The 26296-nt window shown below is 44.8% G+C and overlaps 1 protein-coding gene across 4 annotated transcripts; it reads left to right on the forward strand.

Annotated features, from left to right (window-relative positions):
• The first annotated feature begins 539 nt into the window (after positions 1 to 539).
• Positions 540 to 24648, forward strand: NOL8 (nucleolar protein 8). 4 transcript variants are annotated; one of them, XM_032866469.1, is made up of 17 exons: positions 540 to 566; positions 1344 to 1509; positions 2061 to 2123; positions 3466 to 3544; positions 5246 to 5381; positions 5894 to 5965; positions 7560 to 9344; positions 10599 to 10691; positions 11111 to 11233; positions 11468 to 11558; positions 13706 to 13844; positions 14837 to 14914; positions 19696 to 19964; positions 21431 to 21560; positions 22029 to 22099; positions 22671 to 22753; positions 23193 to 24648. In XM_032866469.1, the coding sequence occupies exons 2-17, from the start codon at positions 1371 to 1373 to the stop codon at positions 23241 to 23243; spliced, it is 3402 nt and encodes a 1133-aa protein (XP_032722360.1). In that variant the 5' UTR covers positions 540 to 566; positions 1344 to 1370; the 3' UTR covers positions 23244 to 24648. The 4 variants fall into 4 exon arrangements, with proteins under 4 accessions (XP_032722360.1, XP_032722359.1, XP_032722361.1 ...); XM_032866468.1 differs by having other exon boundaries at positions 5894 to 5962; positions 7557 to 9344; XM_032866470.1 differs by having other exon boundaries at positions 5894 to 5962; positions 7557 to 9344; positions 22674 to 22753.
• The last annotated feature ends 1648 nt before the right edge of the window (positions 24649 to 26296 follow it).

Raw genomic sequence — 26296 nt, forward strand, 5'->3', positions numbered from 1 at the left:
GACCCCCCCGCGTACCACCCGCACCTGCGCGCAGTATCCGGGCTCGTGGCAGTCGCTGCGTTCCTGACCTCAGCTGGCCCCTAATTGTCCCTGCACTCCGAGAGAGTTGGCTGGCTCCAACTCGAAGCCCAAGGGCGCGGCAACCCACCCCCCTCCAGTGAACCTTGGAGCCACCTGACCGAATACGTCACTGGAGAGGAGGTTCCTGGACCACGTGACCGGGGCACTGCGACCACGTGACCAGGAGCCTCTGTATTTTTCGTCCGCTCTGTCACTTCCGCTGTCCTAGTCCAGGAGTCAAAAAACCGGAGGCTCTGACTGTCTTTAGTATGAATTAGGGAGTTTCTGTTTGGACTCGTTTGCAGACATTGAGGGAAGGATGACCGAGGCATCGCCGTACTCCAGACGATCGCAAACGAAATGAAGAGAACTCGGGAACAGAGCGTGGTCCCGGAACCTTAGCAGGCTGGATTGGAAATCCAGTAGGAAGGAAGACAGACCCCCATTTTGGGCCACGTGACTAGAAGTTAGGGACCTGGGAGGCCCTGGGTGCGGAAGACGGCGTGGTGAGGAGTGGGTTCGGGGCGTGGAAGGGCCGGGGTCGTTTGACACTAGGCAAGTGTCAGGAGTTACAGCTGAGACTAGATCTGTGACTAGATCTGGTTTATAGTTGTGGTTTCACCATTAGTTCTCCGAATGGCGTTGGGAGGGTGACCACCTCTCTGCTTGTCTGAAAAACGAGAGGCTTGCAAACTGCCTCGTACAACGCTGGCACGTGTGGAAAAAAAAAAAAAAAGCCTGTATTAGCTGTGGTATCAGTTGTTCTCGTTGTGACTGAAGAAGAGCATTTTGAAGGGGCTTGTGTTGTGAAATAGCATTGTGATTGTAGCATCTGTGTACATGTCAGAGGACTGAGGAGCTCCGGGATGGAGAGCTGCCTTTAGCATGTTAACCGGCCACATCCCATTTCTGTCAGCTTTTGTTAAAGTGAATAAATGACTGTGTGAATTAATAAAGGGAAAACACCTAAAATATGCGTAAATAAGTGAGAGGGGGTAGAGTCTAATACTGTGGTCATGTAGAGGGAAAGAGTTTGCCTGTACCTGGGTCTGTATGTGCCCAGAGATGCTGTTCCAAAGTGTGTTTGTAGAAAACATGGATTTAGGACTTGAGCAGAGTCTCAGGGATAAAATTTGGAAGTAATGCAATAGGAAGTGAAACGGGTGCAGGCCACCAATTTGACATTAGAAGGTGCAGGAAAAGGGGGGGTGCTTTTTTCAGATAGGAGAAGAACCAAGGGAAAGTACTCTTCTAAACAGATAGAAAATGGTTTTTCTCACTAGAGCACACTGAGTGTTTGCGAAGCCTTCATGAAAGCCAACAAAGAAGTGAAGCGCCTGTTTGTGGGTGGCCTTGGCCAGAACATTTCCAAGGCTGACCTGCAAACTCAGTTCAGCAGATTTGGAGAAGTTTCTGATGTGGAGATCATCACACGGAAAGATGACCAAGGTACGTTTGTAGTCCTTCATGGGTTGTTAAAGGCAGATAAAATTTGTATCTAGTATCACAAAATAATGGATCCCCAGAGTGAATGTCAGCCCTAACGCTGAAAGTTGTATGTGTTTCATTGTAAGATGCGTTTCTGTGTGTGCCAGTCCCCTGCCCTGTGTCTTGAAGATGTTATATAAAATGTGGAACCTGCCCAGAATACATTTCTGAAATCAAAAGACTTTCTAAATTCTAAGACATCTGCTTTCTGAAATATGCAACCTTCAATTTCCAAAGCTAGAATTCTAATACTTGCTAGGTGTTGGTGTCCTGTTGTACAGAATATTACTAACATACAACAATTGAAACATTTCTTTAACTGATGGCTTAATTTCTTTTGGAATAATTTGATAAATATGTTTAGAAAAATGCAGTCTTTGTATCCAATGAGAACTAAACAAGATTTTTCTTTGAAAGAGTAAGATTCTAAGAGTCACTAAGTTTAGAAACTTGATCATTTTACATTATACGCTGGGTAAGAGTTTAAATTATTATTTTTTTTTTTTTTTTAGGAAACCCACAGAAAGTCTTTGCATATATCAACATTGAAGTAGCAGAAGCAGATCTGAACAAATGTAAGATTGTTATATGCTTTTTATTCTATTTGCCAGTTCATGTAACTGTGTAACTTAAAATAACTTTGGTTCTAAATCTAAACCTTAACAGCCACTTGTAAAACATCCATAGAAATAGCCATAGTTGAGAGAATTCCAACATCCTACAATTCAGCAAGTTTAGGTCCATCCCATTTGGTGTCAGCAGACATAGGGCAGCACGTTGCTCAAAAATAGTATTCTCGAATATTTTGAACAAGAGAACACATGTTCATAGAAACTGCCTGATAACACATAGCCCACTGGATATTATGCCATACTCTCCCTCCCTGGTGTGTTCGTTTCTCAGGCGGCTAATTCTTGTCATTAAGCCCCATTAGGAGAGGACTTCACTGTATGCTCTTATAAGACGATATCCCTAAAATTATGAAATCTCTATTGGTAAGTTTAGTAGAGCTGATGAGGGCAAACTGGCCTTCAACAAAGAAGGAGGGGGAGATCATTGATGCGGAATGTGTGCGAGTTATTAGAGGCTGGAAAGTCAAAGACACCCAAAAGAGAACATGCTAATGGACAAAGAGGGCCATCAGCCTTCTTTGTTCTCCTTGGGGGAAAAAAAATTGATCTGTCCTGTCATTCAGTGAGAAATAAGTAGTGGTTAAGAACACATCAGCTTTGCTGTGTGACCTGTGACAAGTTGTTTAAACTAGAAGCCCCAATTTTCTCATCTGGCATATGACAAAGATACTGCTGACCTCATGGTATCGCCACAAAAATTATATTGAGTAATATGTTGGTACTTAGTGTAGTACCGACCATGTAGAAATTCAGGTCATTGTTATTACTAACAAAGGTGATAGCAGGTATTGAGAAAAATCAGCTACTGGCGCGTAGGAGTTGAAACACAGTTTAGTCGTCTGCACCTAATTTACTTGCAAGTCACGCAGCAATAATTACCGTGGGATGATAAATAAAAGTTCTATAGGATTTCATTGTCCTCCAATTCAGTCTCCGAAATTACATTCATGTTTTTTAGTTTCGGTGTGGGAGATAACCATAAAACGTTAAATAAATGTCAGGTGTTTCACCAGAGGTTCCTGGCATCACTTTGTGGAGGAATGATAAATTTCACTTTGCATTTTACACATTGTTTCATTCAGTCCTTCCAGGAACGCTGGACAATAAAGAGCTTAAGGACTTCTGGGGTAGATGGCTCAGCTGAGACCAGGACCTAGGTCTTTTCTTCCCAGGTCTCAGTTTCTTTATTCTGTGTCTCTTTTTCTTGGTATTAATTAGAAAAAGCGTATGCTGCCATGTGTTTTTGCATTGTCGTGTACTTGAGTAATAATTCTTTACTTTATAGGTATGTCTGTTTTAAATAAAACAAAATGGAAAGGTGGAACACTACAAATTCAGCTAGCAAAAGAAAGTTTTTTGCACAGGTAAGATGTGTTCCGCATGGATTTAAACTTTATTTTGTTATATTGTAAGTGGTTTTATACATTCACTTAGTTGATTTGAAACTATCAAGTAATAATGTTATTACATACTTGGCAAATTCAAACATTACAAATAGAGCTAAAATCCTTTCAACTGTGACTCCCCACAACCCCAGGCCCACCAAAAAAGATCATGCAATGCATTTACATGGGTTTTTTTTTTAAGACTTCATTTATTTGACAGAGAGCATAAGCAAGGGGAGTGGCAGGCAGAGGGAGAGGGAGAAGCAGGCCTGGCGGGGAGCAGGAGCTCCATCCCAGGGTCTCGGATCGTGACTTGAGCTGAAGGTAGACACTTAACCAACTGAGCCACCCACTAGCCCCCAACATGTGTTTTAACTTCAACTATATATACCTATTTCATCTTTGTAAACACAACCTTCTGTGGGGATGTAGATTCTTCCCCCTTTTTTTGAAATGATTGTTTTGTACTATTTCCAAAAATAACCATACCATGGGGTACTTGGTTATCCCTGTGATGATGGACATTTGGACCATTTCTGCTTCTCATAATGGATGACCCTTGAGAACAGCTCCTGCATAGTGCATGGGTTCCTTGGGTTTATATCCACAGGGTAGTTGTTTTATCATAGGATTATGGACATTTAACATTTTAATAGATAGTACCAAATTGCTAATGTTGATTTTGGCTGTTAATGCTAGAGTCATGTAAAGACACAAAGATGATAAGAAGTCCCTGAATGAGAGGCATAAGATTAATTGTGTAAGTGACTTGAGAACAAGACAGTGTAATAACCATTAGAGTGTTTTAAGATTCTGCAAGGTATTACTGTCAGGGAGAAAAGACTCTGGGTTTGGGAGCTTTCTAAATAGGAAATAGTTTAGGGATATAAGCTGGAGTTGATGAGATTATTCTAGGCCCAGGAAATGGCAAGGTCTGAAGCAAGTGGCTAGCAGCGTACTAAAGGCATATTTTGAAGGATTGGTCTGGTGAGAAAAGTGAGAATCTGACTGTTCTTCGGCTCAGAGCCTCTGTGAACAGGGTAGTGGTGGGACTTTATCCAGTAACAGTTCGGTGCCTACTCTGTGTCGGAACTGGAGCCCTGGTCCTGAGCCGGGTGAGCATGCTGTGCTGCTGCTCGCGAGTGTCTGGGCAGGCACACCTGAGGAGCCTGAGTCCGACCATCATTCTGGGAAGTGGAATGGAAAAGAGATCGGAGGCAAAGAGGCCCGTGAGGACTGGGCAGTGCAGCTGTCCAGGCCTGAATAAGGTGGGGGAGTTTGAATTGGAAGGTTCAGATGGCATCCTGCATTCTCTTCATTAAGAGGGTAGAACTAATCAGGACTTGGCACATTGGGCTCTGAAAGACACCTCTTCCTCAGGAAGAGTGAAGGGATTAAGGATGGAGAAAATGCTAAAAGTAAACAAGCAAGGGAGAAAATTGAGAGGCCCTAAATGATCACTATAAAGTCAGACAGCTCTTTTTTTTTTTATTGTGTTATGTTAGTCGCCACAAAATACATCATTAGTTTTTGATGCAGTGTTCTAAGATTCATTGTTGATGTACAACACCCAGTCAGACAGTTCTACAGTATTAAAAATAAAAACCGAAACAAAGCACTTAATTGTTTGGTTGGTTATTTTTAACTCTCTTATTTATATATATGTATTTTTTTATTCAGATTGGCCCAAGAGAGAGAAGAAGCAAAGGCAAAGAAAGAAAAATCAACAATAGGCAACACCAGCTTTTTAGAAAAGATGGGAGTGGTGGATTTCCATGTGAAAGCTGTGCCAGGGACAGAAGTGCCAGGGCACAAAGTGAGTCTCGCTGGCAGCCTGAGTAGCCCAGGAACAGAGTCCTGAGACTGGGAGACCATGGGTGCCATGGCTAGAGCAGTTGTTTTTCCCCTCACTTTGAAGCACTTAACATAGGCAGTGCCTTATCGTTTTCACAGTGCATTTACAAGTCTCGGGTAAGCTCCCTCATTTTACGGGAAGAAATCAAAACCCAAGTGGAGGTAGGTCTCCCCAGGGACATCGGTGGTGAAGCATACAGGCTGATCCCAACTTTGACTTTTTAATGATTGTTTTTGTTAGTGTCCTACATGGTTTATGTGGGACTGATAGCTGCCCCATTTGTCCTTCTTTTTTCTTTCCTCATACACTTTTTTTGAGAACTCCTGTTTTCTCATCAAAAAAAAACCCCAGCAGTAATCATGGCCCACTGTGAGTTTGATTTTTTTTAAAGTTGTGTTTATGCAGTGTGGTTATTGTTTTCCATTTGTAACTTATATAGTAAATGTATTCTTTTTTTTTTTTTTTCCTTTTAGAATTGGGTCGTGAGTAAATTTGGAAGAGTCTTACCTATCCTTCACCTAAAGAATCAACATAAACGTAAAATATCCTTTGCAGTTGGCCTTTCAAAGTAACTTCTTATTTACCACAGTGATGGATACTTGAAGAAATTCCCTTCATCCCACTAGAATTTCCCTGTCTCTGTCAGTTAATATTCAATGCTTAAATATTTATGTTCATTTCTAGGCAGGGTAAGATCTAACTGCTTCCATGTGTAAAGCAATGAGAGGTTCATGAGAGGTTCATGTGAGGTGGCTTGGTACTAGTGAGTGACAGCAGTGAAGCACTTGTACTGATTAACTCTTATGTCCCCTGTCTTGGCTGACATGGATTCAAAGCCATTGATCAAGGTGCTAAAGAAGGGCGAAGGGGCTTGGCTGTGGTTGAAGAAGGTGCTGGGGGGAGGTGGGGCATGGTTTCCATTAGTAGAGAGTGATGGGAAGAGGACCAGGCAGGAGGAAACAGTAGGTAGGAATATGTAGACAGGCAGGAGAATGGTGGGCGGAGAAGTAGTGTGCATGCTGGACGAGGAAATGCGGAGGTCTGTTCCCTTGAGGAAATGAAGTCAGATTGTCTGGGAATTCCCAGCGTGGCAGACTTGTGGACAAGCTGTAACCCTGCCTGCCAGTCGGGGAAGCAGAAGCAGCACAGGTGTTCCCGAGGGGATGCAGTACAGACAGCAAGTGTGGGGGAGCACGCAGCTGATGGGCAGGTTGCTGAAGATTAATAGCTGTGGCAGATACTACTGCCCTGGGGCTAAAGAAGCAGAGAGGGGTGTCCTCATTGGTCACAGCTCCTGTGCCCCAGGGCCCCTGGAGAACTGGCCACATCTGTTTCTGCTCTCCCACCAGTAGCACTAATGTCAGGGAAAGCTGACTTCTCAGCCTTCCCTCTGTGGCAACCACTGACAGCAGAGAGGAGGACATTGAAGGACAGTGTGAAGCTGACAACAGACACTGCCTGGCGCATCTCACGTATTTGGCACGCATTCACTAGTTACCATATGCTATTTTAGTACTTACTAAAGTCCTAAAAGGATTTTTCAGGAGTGATCACTGAAAGCAACTTACACTTGCCTATTCATATGTGTTAGGAAACCAGCAAATGCTAGCTGTCATCACAGCACTTTGACATTAACTAGAATTTTTCTGGACAATGTCAGCAACAAAACAGGCCTAGGAAAGAATTATTAGCTTCCTAATAAAGACAAGATGTGGAGAGCGCGTAGAATGCGGAATAGATGTTATTGAGATGGGAGAATCAGAACTATGATATGCCAGGACTGAGGAGGCAGGAATGGCCAAGGTGGTTGGAGTAAAGGACATGCAGCACCCAGCTGTGCCCTGCTGGGTGCCCCTCTGTGCTCTGCTTGACGGTATCAGCTCAGATTTACAGAAAATCTGCATGGGTTTGCTGTTCTGCCAAGTAACTGTGATGGTGCTCAGTTTTAATTCTGGACATGGCCAGTGCCACAGACCGTAAGGTCACCTAGTGAAGTGCTCATGGTGTTCAATGGAAAAGGGAGGGCAAGGCGAGTAAGTGATCAGCTCTAGGTCAGACAGTACTTCCTGTGGTTCACCACATTGATAGGTGTTTCTAAAACATAGTGCCTGTGTTTTGTTCCTTGACTCTGGTAACATCATGAAGTATGATCCATCAAAATACTGCCACAACTTAAAGAAGATCACAGAGGATGTCACACATGCCACCCCTGTGTCCAGCCTCACCTGGGAACTGGAAGGAGGAGATGACCCGATGAGTAAGAAGCGACGAGGGGACTTCTGTGCTGTTCACAGCCCCCCCCAGAAGAGGATCAAAGGACAGAAGAACCAGGCGTCTGCTGCTTCCCCAGCTGTGAGAGCAAGACCCCACATGGTCCCGGGGAGTCTGCATCCCCCACAACAAGAGGTGGCACGGGAAGCACCCTGGGAGTGCTTTACTGCTCAGTTACCCTGTGTCCCTGCTTCTCACAGCCAGAAACTTAACAGTGTGTTTGTTCAGACGTCTGGCATGGGAACTACCAGGCACAGAAATCACAGGTCTGATGATGATACCGATTCTGAAGAAGAGATACGACTACTGATCGCGAGAGAGGAAAGCCTGGGGAAAACTACATGGTCGTCTGTGGGTGATTCTGCAAATGAGCCCTTTGAAGTCGTGGGGGGAGACTTCAGGTCAGGTGTTCCCAAGCTGTGTTCTGTAACAGCGGCAGGTGTGGGAAACGATTGTGACTATGATTCAGGAGATACAGATGAGATCATCGCAGCAAAGAAAAAGACTGGTAAGGTCAAAAACAGTGCAGAGTTTTCACAAATGGAGAAGTCTGCACACAAGAAAACATCTTCAAAAAATAGAAAAAACTGTGAGCTTTCCGGTAATTGTGTTAAAACACAAAAAAGAAAGACCAACCCAGAGCGAGCCGTCAGTCCCCGGGTTACAGCCCACTGCAGCAGCAGGGAAGATGCGGGTTCTGCATCAGAATCTGCTGAGTCTGCAGGAGATGAGGAGTACGACGCCATGATGAGAAACTGCCTCCATGTACAGCTCACCTTAGCTGATCTAGAACAGTTGGCTGGCAGCGACCTGCAGGTTCCAGAAGAAGATCCCGAGAGTGGTGGTGATGGCCAGGAGACCACCACCAAGTGTGACAGGACTCCAGGTGGCCTGCACAGAGCCCGGCCGTGTATCTGTCCTGAGGACATTTTGGCTGCCCTCTTAGAAGGAGAAGAGAACACCTGTGGAAAACAGAAACCAAAGGAAGACAACGTAAAGCCAAAATTCCAGGCTTTCAAGGGAGTAGGATGTCTCTATGGAAAGGAATCGATAAAAAAACCCTTGAAAGAGAGTGTTGCCTCTGACAATATAAATAAAGATCAGAATTCCTTGAAACTTGATCCCGGCAGCATGTCCATGGAGAAGGGGTCCCCACCTGCTAATGGCACATCAAGCAAACTAACTCCTCTCCAACATGCAAAGAAGACAAACGACCCAAACCAAACTAAGCCTCAAAAAAGGCGTTCTACTTTCCAGAGCCAGGATCATAAAATGGTGTCCCCTAGCAGTTCAGAAGAGGGAGGTAGAAATCCTATTTCTAGTCTGTTGCCATTAAAAGATAAATCTTTAAGTCTTGGTGCAAAGACCCCCAAGGTAGGCTTTGATGAAGACTGCCACCACAGGACAGGGGAGACCGGAGAAGGCTCTGGAAAGAGCAGCCCCCCGATGCCTAGGAAAGCACTGGAGGGCTCCTCCAAGAGAGATACTCGGGGAAGCAACACCGACTTCCCACTTTCTGTGAACAGTTGGTCAGATGTCCGTGCTAAGGAGAAGCATGCTGAAGACAATCAGAAGCGTTTGGCAGCCTTGGACGCAAAGCAGAAAGCAAAGGAAGTGCGGAAGAAGCTGGTTCATAACGCCCTGGCAGACTTGGTGAGTGCACTCCCAGTCTGGGCTCCACGAGGCCACCCTTCCTTCCCGTGAAGGTTGGCCTGCCCCTCCAAGCTCCTTGTCCCAGCACCCACTTGTTTTCATGTCGTGTCCCTTGAGTGAGAAGCTTCTGTCACCTTGTGTCTTTAGTATATAACAGAGAAATTGAGTTTGAACTTTGTTTACTGAAAACATTCTTTCTTGTTTTAAAGTTTTCCTTTCGTTTGGAAACTATAACTGGCATAATTTAGTGACGTGTCCTGATGTGTCTGAATTTGCAAATAAGTCACTTGCCAGTGATACATATCTCCCTAAGATTCAGGATACTGACTTTATTCATTCTTCCAACAACCGTAAGTGTCTGCGAAGTCCCAGGACTTCACAGTTAGTGCTAGACCTCGGAATGAGGATCGTGGTCCCTGCCTCTGGTGGTCGTTGTCTCACAGTGTGGTAGGCACAGGGCCCAGAGAGAAGAGTGCCCATACACCCCAGCAAGTCAGCCAGGAGGAGGGGCGGGGGCCTTACTCAGCCTGAATCAAGTCTAAGATAGAAGGATCAGTGCGAACTTGTTGGGTAGTGGCAGGTGGGCGGGAAGGGAGTGGAAGACATTTGTGGGAAGGGAGCAGTTTGTAGTCAGCGTAACCGAGATATGCAGAGATGAAGATGCCCGAGAGAGGAGCAGAGCAAGTGGTGGGACGGCTGTGGAGGTTGGACTTTACTCTGGGAACATGGAAAGGAAAGGGTGAAGATTTGCTTCATGTATGTAATGGAACAGGAATCTGCACACTCTGGCTCACTGGCCATCCAGCCTGTGGCCCGTTTTGGTACAACCTTCAAGCCAAGAATGGTTTTTACATTTATAAGGGTTTTTAAAGAGAAGACCCAAGATTATATGTGACCTACAAAATATTTACTCTCTGGTCCTTTACAGAAAACATTTACCAGCCACAACCTGGGCAAAATTTTTTTAGGCCATGACAAACAAGTCAAATTGGGAAATCTGGAACCAGGGAGTCTTTGGGAGGTCATGAGCCAGAACCAAGGCAGTGACAATGGGAATAGATCTAAAAGATACCAGCTAGGTCCATACTTGGAACTTGGGGACCAACTGGATATGGAGAGGAAGAAATCTTAACGTTTCCATCTTGGGAAACACGGTGGATGGTGGTGTTCACTCTAAGGAAGGAGAAGGGGCCTTGGCGAGGGAAGGAGACAAGGGGCTTTCTTAAGGTGTAATGCCTTTGTCGACTGCTCTAGGATGGTCGTCCAGAGGACAAGCCAACACACATCATCTTTGGCTCTGACAGTGAAACAGAGGAGCAAAGCCACCCGGGAGAGGAGCCCATGAAGGTAAGTAGCCCAGGAAGCCCATGTGGGGATTCCACCATTCTCGCAGGTCCATTTCTGCCTGCTGCACACCAGGACCTCCCCAGAACTGCCACGTTCAACATGAAGCCCTCCTGAGCTGCAGTGATCCCCAGCACCCCTGACCACCACACACGAACACCAGGGACCTTAGAGGTTCTCTCCCATGTGAATCTATCCTCCACACCATCTGCCAGGTAGCATAAGTAGTAGCGGAGCCCTGCAGGAAGTGTCCCCTGTAATAACTGCACCCATCCTCCAACTGCGTGGGAGCCTCCGGATTAGTGACCCAGGTCCTAGGCTGGGCTCCTGGTTCTTCAGTGTGAGAGGAAGACTGCGTGAGGAAGGAATCGCGGATGGCCTCTGCTGTTAACAAAGCACTTCTTTGTGCATCTGTGTTCCAGGAGTCCGTGAACAAAGCCTCTGGGAGGCTGTTTGACAGCAGCGAGGATGAAGAATCTGGCTCTGAAGACGACAGTCACAGGTTCAGAATTAAACCTCAGTTTGAGGGCAGAGCTGGGCAGAAGGTTAGTGAAGACTGAAAATAATCCCACCTGCGGGCCCTTGGTGACGGGGATTTTCCCTCCGGGTAAGTGTAGGCTGCCCTGGAGCTTCCGGTATTTATTTGCGTAGTTCGTGGGGCGGTGAGGGTATACCAACAGTAATGTAGTGAATTCGGGCGAGGGAGGTGCACTTGGAGGGGCTCCTGTGGGAGGGCGGTCTTGGGAACGTGGCTCCCAGCTATCCGCGTGTCTGTGTAGCTCCTGGACTTGCAGTCTCATTTCGGCACTGACGACAGATTCCGCATGGACTCCCGATTTCTGGAAAGTGACAGTGAAGAGGAACAGGAAGGTAAATACGTCCCTGCCCAAACAGTCCTGATGTCAGAGCTGGGGGACCCTGAAAGTCATCTGCTGTAGGAGAAACTGCGCCTCAAGACTTGGAACTATGAGGCCTGTGACCCACGGGTGCTTACGCAGTCCTGCTTGAGCTTGTGAGTAGAGTTACTCAGAAAATCTCAATGGCTTGAAGCTGCCTGAAAGGGTAGGAGAGGACAGCTTCCACCAAAGACCGTCTTCCTCTGTCCTGTCCCTGTTCTTGGGGAGGCCAGAGGGTCCCTGGTGAGGTTGGAGGAGATAGTTGAGCATCTGCCCTCCCTCCAGGGTGCATGCCAGGGGCGGGTGTTGGAGCAGCAGAGCACCACGGAGTCGTCCCAATGTGGGTGCGTCTCGCAGCTGTGATGCTCCCGAGGACTTCCTCCTTTGCAGCGGCTCCAGACTGTCTCTACACGACCTTGCACTCTTACCCTTCAGAAAATCCCTCACCTCCCATCTGGCCAGGAGGGCAGCCCTTCCAGTGAGGTCCCTGCTTGCCTCTCCCGTCTCTGGACTTCTCTGTCCTCATACCTTTTTCTTTCCTCCCTGAGTTAATCTTTCCCGAGCCTCAGGCCTCACGGTTCACACTTCCTGTCACCCTGCTTCTTTCTGTGGACACAGTGAGGCCTCAGGTCCCCCAAAAAGCCATTCCTTCCGCCCTGCCAGGTTTCTCATTGCCACTCCCATCTTTTGCCTTCTAAACTTGAAATTCAAAAATAAATTGCAGCTAATTCAGAAGCAGTGGCTTTTTGTTGGAAATGCATTCTCTGATCTCGTTGAGGTGATTTTTCTGTGCAGCGTATGTTTCTGGAAACCAGGGTTCAGAGAGTAAGTTCTCCACGGTCCGCGCCAGCTTGCATTTCAGGGCTGCTTGCTCACAGTTTCTCGAGAAGGCAGCAGCAGACAGAACCGTGAAGCCGGCACTGAGTACCGTCGTTGCTTTCGGACCTTCGGGCTCTTTGCTCACTTCGTCCGGCTCCGGCCTCTTCAGCCTGTCTGTGGCTTTTGTCCCTGTTCACTTTCACATGTTCTCTTCCCTCTGCTCCCATCACACCGTAACTCTTGTTTCTTCCTAATTCTTGGTCCCTGGTTTTCCCTTTGCCTTTAGGTATAGATTCTGCCCAGGGTTCATAGCTTTCCTGTGGCCTCAGCCTTCCTTTACACATCAGAGTGAAAGTTGTTACATACTAGCACATCCATCCGGTCCGACCTAAAGTAAACTCTTCGCATTCTCTTCAATGCGTGTGTTCCTTTTGCTTCTGTTCCTATTATTTCTGGTCCCAAATTGTTTCTGTTCCCGTACCTGGCAGGCCCTCCCATCAGGGGATCTGCTTGGTCTCTCCTGCCTTAGACTCTGCCTGGTTTATAAAGCTTTTCTTGATGGAGTTGAACCTACTCTCTACCTCCTTTGAACTGTTAAGACACTTGGGGGTATTTCTGTAGAGAACTTACTCAAATTAGTGCTTTATTCTGGTATCTGTTACTTGGTTGCTTGTCTTCTGCGGTGAATTCAGGAGTCTGCCAGGCTTAGAGCTCTGTATTTTGGCCTGCAGTCCAGACTCACTGCTTTGTTGTCTAATGTTTGTTTCCTGTAGTTGAAGATAACAGCATTTGGGGCCACGATGTCTTGTGTGTGTAGGACCCGTGGGTCTCTTCCTGCAGCACTTATTACTGAACCAGAGACCAAGAGACTGTCTTGTAACATGTTATGAGTAAGAAGAGTTGCCATCCTCTACCACCTTTCATCTTTAGGTTGTTATGTTTAGAGTGGTTAAAAAACGAGTCTGTAATCACTGTGGTTTTGTGATTAGTATCTTGCTCTGTTGCATTTGTCGATCTTTACCTTAAGAACTTCGATTTGCCACTGAAAGCCATCAAATGCAGATTTCATTTTCATAATTACAGGTGGAAATGGGGCTTTTCATTCATTGGCCATGCGACTTCTGGATTCCCTGAGGCATTGAGGGTCATGGGGTCGGGGAGGTTGGGAAAACAGGGCTGGACTTTTCTTTCTCCTGTTTCAGTGAGCTTTGCCCATGTTTAAGTGCTTGATGATTATTTTATGATTGAGACTGCTCAAGTTACGTTTGCCAAAAGAATACTAATTCTGCCTTTCCCTCTAAGAGGTAAATGACGAGAAAACTGCGGAGGAAGAGGAGCTTGCTGCAGAGAAGCTCAAAGCCCTGGACGTCATGCAGAGTGTTTTGCACACCACTGTGAGCAATTCTGCACACAAAGGATCGTTACCTGCCAAGAAATTTAGGTGTGATTTATGTTCCATCCTGTTCCACCCTGTTTCCCTTTGACTTATTTACCTTTTGAACTCAGTTTAAAACTAGGCTATTTTAGACATCCTGGGGAGGGCAGTTGGCAAAATACATCAGACCCTAAAAACATACCTATTGTGGACCCAGTGGCTCACTTCAGGAAACTAACTTTGAATTTTTTCTCTATTTTTGTGGTTAGATGTCAAAGCAACATTGTTTTCAATAGTGAAGCAGCTGGACAGTGGTTTAAATATTAACTATAGAACTATATAAATGTAATTTTTTTTAAGATTTTATTTATTTATTTGACAAATCACAAGTAGGCAGAGGCAGGCAGAAAGAGAGGAGGGGAGCAGGACCCCACTGAGCAGAGAGGCCCCATGTGGGGCTCAATCCCAGGACCCTAGGATCATGACCTGAGCTGAAGGCAGAGGCTTAACCCACTGAGCCACCCAGGCGCCCTATAAATGTAATTTTTTATTACAGAAAATTTTAAACACATTATTTGTAGAGATTGGTGTATTGAAAGGCCTGTACACCAGCTTCTACAGTCAACAATGTGATCAATTTTCCTTTCTTTTGTTTTTTCAGGGTTTTTCTTTAAAATAAGCTCTACACCCAACAGGGGTCTTGATCTCATGACCCCGAGAGCAAGAGTCACATGCTCTACAGACTGAGCCAGCCAGGAGACCCCAGTTTTCCTTTCTATACTTTTAATTACTTTTCCCACTAAAATACTTTGTGCAGATCCAATTTTATTTGTATTTATTTCAGTATCCATAAATTAATTTTTAATTAAAAGATTCAGGGAAACTCAAAACTGGGTAACTTAAAATACCACTTTCTAACAAGATCCTGATACTTCGTGTGGTTTTGTCTTGCTCAAAAATTGGAATTGTCCCAATGTTGAATTATAATTTGCTATCAATTTTTTGCATTAGGTTCTGATTTCTCTCTGCCAGCTTACTCCTGTCTGTTGTTTACACAGGGATGTCATACATTACGATCCAACGAGGCATGACCACGCCACTTACGAAAGGAAGAGTGATGATAAACCAAAGGAAAGGTAAATCAGCTGCTTCTCTCTGTAGCAGGATCATAGGAATTAATCTCATTTGAGACCCTGAGAGAAAAAGATAGTAACCCATACCCCTGCGTTGGTCTGCATGGTATTTAATGGAAGACCAGGGAGGGAAGAGTTAGAGTGGAATTGTTGCCGTGGTAGAGAAAGTTGTACTTTGAAACAGAGGAATCTCCTGCATGTGCTTGACATGTGCTCCTGGGCTAGTGTGGTGCCCCCTCCTTGAAATAGTTTCTCATGGCTGTTGTAACAAGTCACCACAAACGTACTGGCTGAAAACCACAAAAGTTGTTTTCTGGCATTTCTGAAGGCTAGGAGCCTGAAGTCAGGGTTACTGAAAGAACTGTGTCCTCTCCGGAGGTTCGGAGGCAAACATCTGTGTCCCGTCTCTCTCCTGGCCTCAGGTGACCACAGTAGTTCATGGGCGCGTTTCTCCTTGTTTACATGGCCTCCTTTTCTCTGTGCCTCTCATCTCTGTGTCTGTTATAAGGACACTTGTGATTGATTTAGGGACTGCCTGAATAATCCTGGATAATCTCTTGTTTGCAAGGTACTTCACAACTCTGCAAGGACCTTTTTTCCGAATAAGGTCATATTCACAGGTTTTAGAAATCAGGGCCCGGACGTATCTTTTTGGGGCAGTGATTGAGTCCACGACACGCTCCAGTGTGCTAGAGCTTCTGTTTCCCGTGCCTGCGCTGTCGCATCGTCCATTTCCTGACTACGGCAAGTCCGTGGAGCAGCCAGTAACCCTGCCTGGCTTAATGCCTTCGTTTCCCCATGGGTAGAGTCAGTAAAGACAATGTGCTATCCTGAATTAGGTCCTGGAGCAAACAAGACATTGGGTGGAGAAACGGGAGATGAGAATGAGGCTTGGGTTTAGTTAATAGTAGTGGATTGAGGTGAACCTTTGTCATATGTGTGTCATAGTTACAGAAGATGCTTCCAGGAAACTAGGTGAAGGCTATTTGGGAACGGTGTCTTTCCCCAGAGCAGATGACCCCAAAGAGGAGGAGGAGGAGGCCACAGTGTATTTTATGACCTAGTCTTAGGTCACACACTGACAATCTGCCTTATAAAGTTTTCTTGAAACAAGTCACTAAGTCCAACTCAAATACTTTGATGAGGGTGCGGGGCTTGGAAACAACACCTCTTAAAGGGAGAAGTAATGGGGAATACGTGAGCATATTTAAAACTGCCATAAACTGCCCACTGGCCACAGATTGTTTACATTCCTGCCACATGCAGAATATGCTCTCTCCTCCCTTGATGGCCCAGAAGCCTCACTGTTACAATATCTATTCAGAAGCTGGGGCACTGTCACCCACATAAGATCTAGAGGCAAATGAGACCTAATGAGTACAGCACCGTGAGTGCAGTCCCTCTGATCAGAGACAGAAGAGAACTGTGAACTAAAGGACAAGCCACCTGTCCCTCTGCAAACACAGGGCGGTGAGGCAAGCATAGGGTGGCCGCCAGAAGGCCTGCTGTTCACCTGAGGGAAGCAGAAGGCACGGGGTTACTGGTCCGTAGTAGCTCTGAAGTCCAGACCAGGAAATATGGGGACTTCTTTGATTAGAACCGCAGGCCTGGTAATGATTCTGTTGTGGTTCTTAACTCTGCCTTCTGGTTCATCCTTGCTTTTTCTTGAGCAGTGGCATGCATTTGTGTCTGAGTAATATTCTTGGCCTGCTTTTTGTTTGTAGAAATGTGGGCATCCAAAAGCCTTGTCATTGTAGAACGTACCTGTCTGTCCAAGCTGGTGTTTCTGCTCATATATTTCTCTTGAATATTTGTGGGTTTCCTGTGATCTTCTTGAGATTCACTCCCATGAGGCAGAAAACATAGCCACGGGTCATTGTACTGTGGGCTTCTGCTGAGACACCACTGGTAAGGTCCTTAGGAGCCTCACTGGCCAGACGGCAGAGGTTTCTGAGCTATGGCTAGGGTCTTAGCAAAGGAATTTGCTTTGTATTTGGACTGAGGTCTACAGATTTCTCTGTTAAAGATCAGACAGTATATTGGGGCACCTGGGTGGCTCAGTGGGTTAAAGCCTCTGCCTTCAGCTCATGTCATGATCCCAAGGTCCTAGGATCGAGCCCCGCATCGGGCTCTCTGCTCAGGCGGGGGGCCTGCTTCCCCCTCTCTCTCTGCCTGCCTCTCTGCCTACTTGTGATCTCTGTCAAATAAATAAATAAATAAAATCTTTTTAAAAAAAAAAAAGATCAGAAAGTATATTGTCTGTTGTAGTAATTCCACTCCGCCTTTGTGACAGGAAAGCAGCCACAGCCAATATGTAAGTGAGGGAGGGAGGCTGTGTTCTGAATAAAATTATTACCCAGACACTCAGGTTTGCATTTTGTATAATCTGTTTATGTCACAAAACCATCTTTTTATTTTCCCATTCATCTCAAACCATGAAAGATACTCTTTTTTTTTTTTTTAAGATTTTATTTATTCATTTGACAGAGATCACAAGTCAGCAGAGAGGCAGGCAGAGAGACAGAGGAGGAAGCAGGCTCCCCGCCGAGCAGAGACCCCGATGTGGGGCTCGATCCCAGGACCCCGGGATCATGACCCGAGCCGAAGACAGAGGATTTAACCCACTGAGCCTCCCAGGCGCCCCCATGGAAGACACCCGTAGCCAGCAGTCCACACTTAAATAGGCAGCAGCCTGGATTTGGTCCTTGGGGCCCAGCTTGCCAACACCTGCTTTACACTGTGTTTTCCTGTGTCTTAGACTGGATCTTTGCTTAGACGCCACTTCTTAAAATTTCATGTTATTTGTCTTCTAGAAATTAGGGGTCTTCAAAACCACGAGCTCCTGGCTCCTTAGAAGAAATGTCTTTAGCTGCAGTGTCTGCTCACATTGTACTGCAAGCGACAAATACCTTCAGACCCTCCCAGACACCTTCCTAGCTCGCTCCCTGTTCATAGGCACTTCCTAAGTTCTGCTTTAACGGAGGTGACACAGTGCTGCTTAGCATTGTGCCGTGGCAGAGCTAGGCCAAGGGATCCCTTTCCTATGGGTCCAAGAGCATTTCCCTCACTGTCCTGCTGCCAACCTACAGCTTCCTCAGTGGCTGTGTGATTCCTCCTGACAGTTTCTTCAGGCTCTTGCTAACACCATCCTTGCTGCCTTCTGAGACCTGCCTACCACCCGGGCTCTGCAGCCCCTCCTATGGTTTGGGGTTTTGTTAGAGCAGCACCCCATGTCTAGATACCAAACTCTGCAACACTCATGAATCGCTGTGTAGATACACTTCCCCCAAATTCAATAGCTTGAAGCCTTAAAGATTTATTAGATTCCAGTTCCTCTGGGACAGGAATTTGGGAGTGCTTCACTGGGTAGTTGTGGCTCAGGGGCTTTCAGGAGATTGCCTGCGGAATGACCCATGCACATGTCTGTTGGCTGGAGCCCTTAGTTCCTTGCCTCTTCATTTGGCTGTTTGTGTGCCCTCCCAGCAGGGCAGCTGGCTTCCCCCAAAGCCGCTGATCTGTACAGGGGAGCGCAAGGAGGAGAGCACTGTGGTGCCTTCTGTGACCCTCGGTAGTCACACACCATCTCTTCTGCCTTAGTGCATGCCTCAAGGGGTCATGAGGTCCAGCCCACACCAGGGAATGGGGGGATTAACTTCCACATCTTAAAAAAGGATCAAAGGATCTTTGGACCACTTTTAAAACCACCACATGCTTCAAGGATAATCACATGGAATTGCCTAAAGTACACCATTTTGCATAGAGCTCAGTTCTGTAGGCATCTTTGTCTTAAATCCTAGCCAGGTTGGTGTTTTAAATGAAGTATTACAAGTTTCTTTCCAGGGCACCTGGGTGGCTCAGTCAGTTAAGTGTCTGCCTTCATCTCAAGGTCCTGGGAACAAGCACCATGTCAGGCTCCCTGCTTAGCCAGGGAATCTGCTCTTCCCTCTCACTCTGCCTGCTGCTCCCCCTGCTTGTGCGCTCTCTCTCTGTCAAATAAATAAATAAAAATAAAAATCTTTAAAAAAAGTTTCTTTCCATGATACAGTCTCCCCCAATAAGAACCAGTTAGGTTAACTTACTATCTTGTTAACTATCTTGTTATAATAGTTATAGTAGTTATAATAGTTATAATAGTTAACTATCTTGTTAACTTACTATTTTAGGTAATACAGTTAGAATTTTGGCCCAATATTACTCATGATATGTCGAGTGGAGTCTAATAGGAAAAAGGATTTTAATCTTTTAATACCTAAAACTCAATATTGGCAAACAGCCATGTAACTTTTTGTCTTAGATCAGAGAGAAAATAAATGCAGAGCAGGTTTATAGTAACATCAACATTTCATATCAAGACAAAGTAGATGTAGCATGTTTATAATTCAGTCCTAAAATTTAATTATGACCAAAATTTTTACACCAATTTTGCAAAACTCACAGAATTTTGGGACTTAGAAGTTACCTGGTTTAGAGTGTTTGTTTTGCAGGTGAGGTTACAGGCCGAATGCCGTTAAGTGATTTTCTTAAAGCTAGTATGTTAGGTGTGATTTCTGGGATGTAGTTCAGAGGATGGAGGAGGATATAATTCATGTGTAATACTTGGAGCTGTTTGACATAGTTAGGTGTATTAAAAGCTTCCTGGTCAAGGTTCTGCTTTTATGAGTAGAGTTTTATATGTGGATCCTCTTGGTTGTTGAAAGAATGGGATTAGTTTTCCAAGGTGTTCTCCTAATCTCTGACAGCTGATGGTCTGTTTGTGACGCACTTGTCTGTAAATGTCACTGCAGTAAAGCCAAACGGAGGAAGCAAAGGGAGGAGGCCGAGAAGCTGCCCGAGGTGTCTAAAGAGATGTATTATAGTGTTGCTGCGGACTTAAAAGAAATATTTCAAACTACAAAAGTTACCAATGAAACAACAGATGACGCACCCTCCAGTGAGAATCATGATGGCGAGAAAGTTGACATCCACCACCCCGCCACTCCGACGACAGGGGCCGAGCAGCCTGGCGGGTTCACATTCTCCTTTTTTGATTCAGATGCTAAAGATGAAAAGGAAGGTACTTTTTAAAATTTTTTTTAACATTTTCACTTCAGGCAGCTTGAACATAATGGACTGTCTATGTTAAGTGTGTGACATAACATTAGCTGAAGAAAGAATTATTTTCTTCCACCTAAATGAACAACATGAGATTCGGTATCATATGGTCAAAATAACGTGCCAGGAGCTGTGTCTAACAGCAAGAGATTGTTTTTGCACTTAAAGGAACAAACGTCTAGTTAGATAGGATGCAAAGGGAAGCCCAGGAGTAATGTGCAGCATTCCTTCTTCTGAGTGGAAATAATCACAAGGAAGTACATAGTAAGCCCTCCGATTAAACAGCTTCATGCCTTACATGCAGTTAGAAAAGCCGAGACTTTGTAGAAAGCCAGTGCCGTCTGGAAGGGAAAGGAGGAAATAGGCCCCCTTGGCTTTATACAGGTACACTATGCCATCGATACATCAGTCCTTTCAGACTTTGTCCTTGGAAACATGCCAGAACCTGGAGAAAAACAAAAACAGCAGTATGCACAAGTTCATGTTCCCTTTCAGGAGGTTTACCTGTAAAGGCCAACATGAGCTGAAAGTTAAATGCCTGTTAACTTAGTGATAGTCTCCCCTGGTAAGGGAGACTGCTGCTCCTCACTTGGTGTTCATGATGGAATGCAGCTTTCCTGGAAGTTCACTGTAAAAAGCAGATGTCCACGTCCCGGAGAGTATATGCCCACCTAACCACACTGTGTGCTGTGTTAAAGATGAGCGGTTAACGGTAGCACCCTCTGTTAGCAGCTAATTTTTAATGTCAGTTCTGTGGTCCTCCAGCATGAGGAGCAGAGACCCAGTGTTTCAGAATTTGGGCAAGTTAGATGCAGTGACGCATCATGTGCTCTGCTCTGCTGTCCCCTGGAGCGCCAGGATCAGTCACATGCTGCTGAGCAGAGCTGGTGTAACACTGACTGTAATTCCTACAGCCGAGAGCCACGTGTGAGAACCCTGAGCGCTGAGACCCCTCAATGACCTGGGAGGTGTGAGTTTGGTGCTTCAGGAGCCTGGGCCACTGTCCACAGCTTTTTCAGCAGTTCTGGAAAGAGGGTTTAGGAATTGAAAGTATACACATAAGTTCCTTTCCTCGTTGATGAATAAACGGGGGACAGGGACACCTGGTCTCACTTCATCATGCTTTATTTTAAGCATCTCTTGCTAGCACAGGTGCCACCCTTTTGGTTCCTTTTAAATTATGTTGCCTGTTTACAAACCTTTGGTTCTTATGTCTTTTTATACTGTTAGTATATTCCTAATCAGATCACTCTGGCAATGCCAAAAAATAAGACATCTTCTCACTTAATATTTGAAAATTTAAAAAGATACTATTTTAAATTAATAGTTAAGATCCTGGACACTTAGAGATACATGTGCATGGTAAAAGTGACCAAACGAGTGTGTTCAGCTACAGTCCTGTCCCCTTCCATTGTCATGACAATACAGATGCCTACAGAGCTGAGCCAGTGAAAACAGGGAAGGTTGTCTGGCAGGGAGCCCCTCGTTTCCAAGACAGCAGCTCTGAAGAGGAAGATGTTGCTGAAGAAGAAACAGAAGGCAGGAAGCCCAGCCCCAGGTAAGCAGTTTCTCGCAGTGTAACACCTGAGTTAGACATCCTGATACAAGTACACAAGACAGCTTCATTTTCTTCTCAACTCCTTCAGAGTTCTTGAGCCTTTTTGTGACCGAGCCTGTTTTCTCTTCTTCAACCTGGGTAGCACTGGGTGGGGGTGTGAAGATCTGGGTCTGGAAGGAGGACCCTGGAGCTATCCCACAGGAAACACTGGCAGATGTAGTAATAGTGGGATGAGACCGTGAGCAACCAGCATGGGACTTAAAACAGCTCTTGTTACCAACCTTTCAGATACAAGAGAAGAATGTTGAGTAGAGAGAGGGTGGAGTCACTTTAAATCAGGGCAAAATGAGCAAAACGTAAAGCAGATCTATTTAAGGAATAGTTCATTTATATTTTCAGTGTAAACGTTTCATCTGAAATATTGAAATTAACCCAGGTCTGTCTGTCTCTCTCTCTTTTTTGCTTCAGAGAAGCATCATTACCTGAGAAAGAGACCACTAGATTTTTCTTTTTTTCTAAGAATGATGAAAGACTTCATGGTAAGTACATTTCTCCTTTAAATGGTATAGGACAGGAAATGGCACAGTTCTCACACTGCACATTCCAGTAGAGTCACATGCATCCAGGAAAAGAAGTATTTGGCAAAAATTGTGATCCTTTGCCCTGTCGTGTGGTTTAGACTATTAGACTATTAGACTGATGCCGGTGGCTTATTAAGCCCTAGATGGCTGAAGGCTCCCACTCACCCTCCCTCCCTCATTCAGTATCACACGGACTTCTTTGTTATGGGGACCTGCTTAGATGCTACACATGCAGAACTCCTGTTTCGAGGACCCTGAAAGTTCAGGCTCTTGGTGAACTCCGAAGACCCTAGCACAAACAAAACCAAGATACATAATGGTAAATAATACATAAACAGTTAAGTTTATGCTGTGTAAGCAGTGCTACATTTTCATTTTGTAAAAGACAAAATATTCTTAAAATTAGTATAAATTGGAAAAAAAAATGATGTTAACTAGAATTGAAGCCCTTGATGATGCCAATACTAGTATTACCAACCGTTTTAAAGGCATTAATCTGCCGCCTTGTCTTTTTTTTATTTTCCCCTAGCAGGTTCTAATTTATTCTGGAGAGGAGTGGGAAATAACATTAGCAGGAATTCTTGGGAGGCCAGAACAAACAGCTTACGGATGGTGAGTAACTGCACATCCATATTGATGGTCTCCTAGATGTGGTGCTATCTTTGTTTTAATATTTTTCTGGTGTAACAGAGTAGGGGTAAGGTGTGAACCTGAGACCATGATTTAAATGTTCATCGTGCGGGGCAGGGCATGGTTTAGGTCGGGCCACACCTGGTACAGGTTAGCAATCTGCAGAGCAGCCAACCTAGGGGCCCAAGTTCCAACCATCCTTGTTAAGTAACGGTAAATCATGAGATTTGGGGGAGATTAAAATATAGTTTCAATTGCAGGCATTTAAAAAGTTTGAATATTCCCTGTTCATTCGGAGTGAGCACTCCCATAATGTTTTCCATAATCCTCACATTGAATAATTCAAATTTTACTTTATAGTTACTGAACACCTTGAAAATGATTTAGATTTATTTTTAACAAAGGTGTGATGTTTTTATAGGACTGCCGAAAGAAACATAAAGATGCCAAAAGGAGAGTGAAACCAAAATAATAACTGCCAGCATTGGTTTTGATACGAATGTGAAGAAGGCTCACCTATGGAAATTGGATGATACAGAAAATAATCTTAAATAAGAAGAATTCACGGTGAAGGAGTATTCAAAATCTGCCTGGTCGATATAACTCTTTTAATGTGGATTTTCTGTATATCTCTACCTAAGGAATTCTTCAAAAAATTTAACCTGATCTTTTTTTTAAAACAAAGCACAGGATAATCCCCCCAAATACTTTTTATACATAATCTTTATGCTATCCTCGGTTATGTTAGGTATTTCTAATGCAAGGTTTACATAACGTCTTTTTAAATGTGTGGGTAAGAGCACTTGTGTTTTTGAAATTTGGCTTTGTGTGATTTATATGCTACTTGAAATATTTATTTTTGATTGTGTAGAATATACTTTACCTCCATTTTGTCCTTTTTAAAAAAAAAAAAAAAAGTTGAATACAAATCAGTCTGAGTTCCTTACTTGTGTCCTGATGAACAGCTAACTGAAATGCAAGACATTTCAGCCAAGCGTCATAAAAGAGTTCTGTGAGGACCACAGAAGGATGCTAAGTCGAGTTTTCCTGTTCTTGGCCTCCAGGAATCATTAAGCCCAAAATTCCGGTTTGACCAGAGGCTTATGAAAAATCCAAGTTAGTTGTCAGGACTCTTGAGTCCAAAGAGGGAAGCAAATTTAATATCTCCTTAAATCAACCTGGTTAGGATTCAAGAGAGGTACGCCAGTCAAACTACACTGTCTTCAGAGTTGTGTTACAGAGACAGCCCGAGGGATGGTCCTTGAGCCCCAATGTGTATATCTGGAATTAAAGTATTTATTAACTTACATCTTAACCGATTATAAACTTTAGAGGGCTGTGATGTCATCTTGTCTATTGACTGTTGTGTCCCAACTGCCTAGAACCGTGTCTAGCACATAGTGGTTGCCCAGTACATTTTTTTTTTCTTTCAAGATTTAAATTGTAGTTCACATGTAGTGTAGTTATTACTGTCAGGGGTAGACTCTAGTGACTCATCAGGTCTATCTAACACCTGGTGCTCATTATATGGAGTGCCCTCCTTCATGCCCATCTCCCAGTTATCCCATCCTCTCCCACCTCCCCTCCAGCAACTAAGTAAGACAGAAAGGGAGGCCAACCATGACAGACTCTTAAATACAGGGAACAAACTGAGGGTTGGTGGTACATATATTTTTGAATAAACAAGTCCAAAGAACTAAGCAGCTGAAGTCTTTTGGGATTCCTGTGTTTCCAAGACTTGGCAGAAAATAGAAGAACCACCACTCAGCAGGACAAATAATCCAAATGTTCCACCTTCTATTCATGTAGATTACATTTATACATTCCTCCTGCTGCATAACAAGTCATCTCAATAAAATAATTTTGCTCACAAATAAGCAATTTGCTCCAGACTCATTTGGCACCCCTCACGCCTCCTCCCCGCAGTGTCAGTGGAATGGCTCAGCCAGGGCTGGAGAATCCACTTCTAAGATGATTCACTCAGTGCCTGTCCCTGCGTTTCCTCCCAGGTGGCAACTAAGTTTCAGAAGCAAAAGGTGCCAGTCTCCCTCCACTATATTCTGCAGGTCACAACGTACAGCCCAGCCAGAACCAAAGAGAGGGGACATACTGTCACCTCTCAGTGGGAGAAGTATCAAGGAATTTGGCCATATTTAAATGGCACACCCTCCGTCTTAAAAGCAGACAAGTGATGTCAAGTATCCTTGCCCTTCCCTATTCCTGCTCGCCAGATACAACCATCTTCAACAATTTTTATCTGTGACCTCTGGTATTTCTCTCCATATCTCTACCGAACATGCTTATGCTCTGATTTCTTGGTTTTTCCTTTTTTTAAGACTTGATAGTGGAAAAAAAAAAAAAAAGATTTGATAGTGTGTTCCCACGTGCAAGCACAAGTGAGACAGCAGAAGGAGAGAGAGAGAATCTGAAGATTGTACACTGAGCACAGAGCTGGATGCAGGGCTCTATCTCACCAGCCAAGATCACGGCCAGAGCTGAAATCAAGAGTTGGGCGATTAATCGACTGCCACCCAGGTGCCCCTTCCTGGTTTTTGTTTTAGACATTATGTTTTGACTCCTACTCTAATAAGTGAGGGGTCAACTCTGAACCAAGTTGTGGATTTTGACATTTAACTTTTTTCCCACTTGCTCAATTTCTTTCTGGATTTAGGCTTATACCTTTCAACAGTAACAAAATGTTTCTCAATCCAACTTTGAGATGATCAGACATGTCATCCCCACCTTTTTTCTTGGACACGTCTATCTGTGAGTCTTCTATCCTGCTCTAATCTGGAGTGTCTGGACAGATGGTAAAAATGAACTGCACAAAGCAGAGTACTAGTTAGTAAGATGAAGAAATAGCACTAGTAAATGTTCCTGCCTAGAGGGCTTCCCATTTCAGCAATGCAGTGAGACCCTGACTCCATCTGGAATGTGACTGTTGAATGGATGCTTGCACAAAATTTTTCAAAGTGTTCTTATACGTGCTATGCTTTCTACATAGTCTCAGGTGATTGTTTTCTGTCCCTCTAATGGATGCAGTAAGCTGCTACAGAATTATTCTGCACTTTGAAGGCCTAAACTTCCCTTCAGTCTCTGGTGCCAAAGCCTGAGATCCTCTGCCCTTTGCGTGGCTCCAGCTTCCCTTTGGTTTTTAACTAGCGGATCCAGAAGGTGCCAGGCAGACCCACAGCAGTGATAATAAACTGTAAGCGAGCAGATCGATAAAAAAGCAAATACACTTTGTTTTCATCACAGGAAATGTTAAAACAGTAATAACTAAATCTGGTCAGCAGGCATTTCCTTCCTTCGTTCTGTTAACGTGTGTGCATGTGGCCCTTTTACCATAGCTTGTGCGGGAGGATGCAGGGGACTCCGGAGGGGCTGCGGGGCCCACCGATTGCCAGCGCCGCCGCCCCTCCCTGAGGACAAGCCCCACTGGCGGCTCCGGGCTCCCGGCGCGTACCTCCCGGCCAGTGCGCACAATTGTCTCAGCCCCACGGCCTTGCGCCTTCTCCGACCCCG

This window comes from Lontra canadensis, unplaced genomic scaffold (assembly GCF_010015895.1).
Source record: "Lontra canadensis isolate GAN:19392208 unplaced genomic scaffold, GSC_riverotter_1.0 scaffold31, whole genome shotgun sequence".
In the NCBI taxonomy this organism is placed as follows: Eukaryota; Metazoa; Chordata; class Mammalia; order Carnivora; family Mustelidae; genus Lontra; species Lontra canadensis.

Coding starts and splice junctions, on each gene's coding strand:
- NOL8 (XM_032866469.1), top strand. CDS start 1,371: ATGAAAGCCAACAAAGAAGTGAAGCGCCTGTTTGTGGGTGGCCTTGGC. Junction 9,345..10,598: donor ATAACGCCCTGGCAGACTTG/GTGAGTGCACTC, acceptor CGACTGCTCTAG/GATGGTCGTCCAGAGGACAA. Junction 14,915..19,695: donor GATGATAAACCAAAGGAAAG/GTAAATCAGCTG, acceptor ATGTCACTGCAG/TAAAGCCAAACGGAGGAAGC.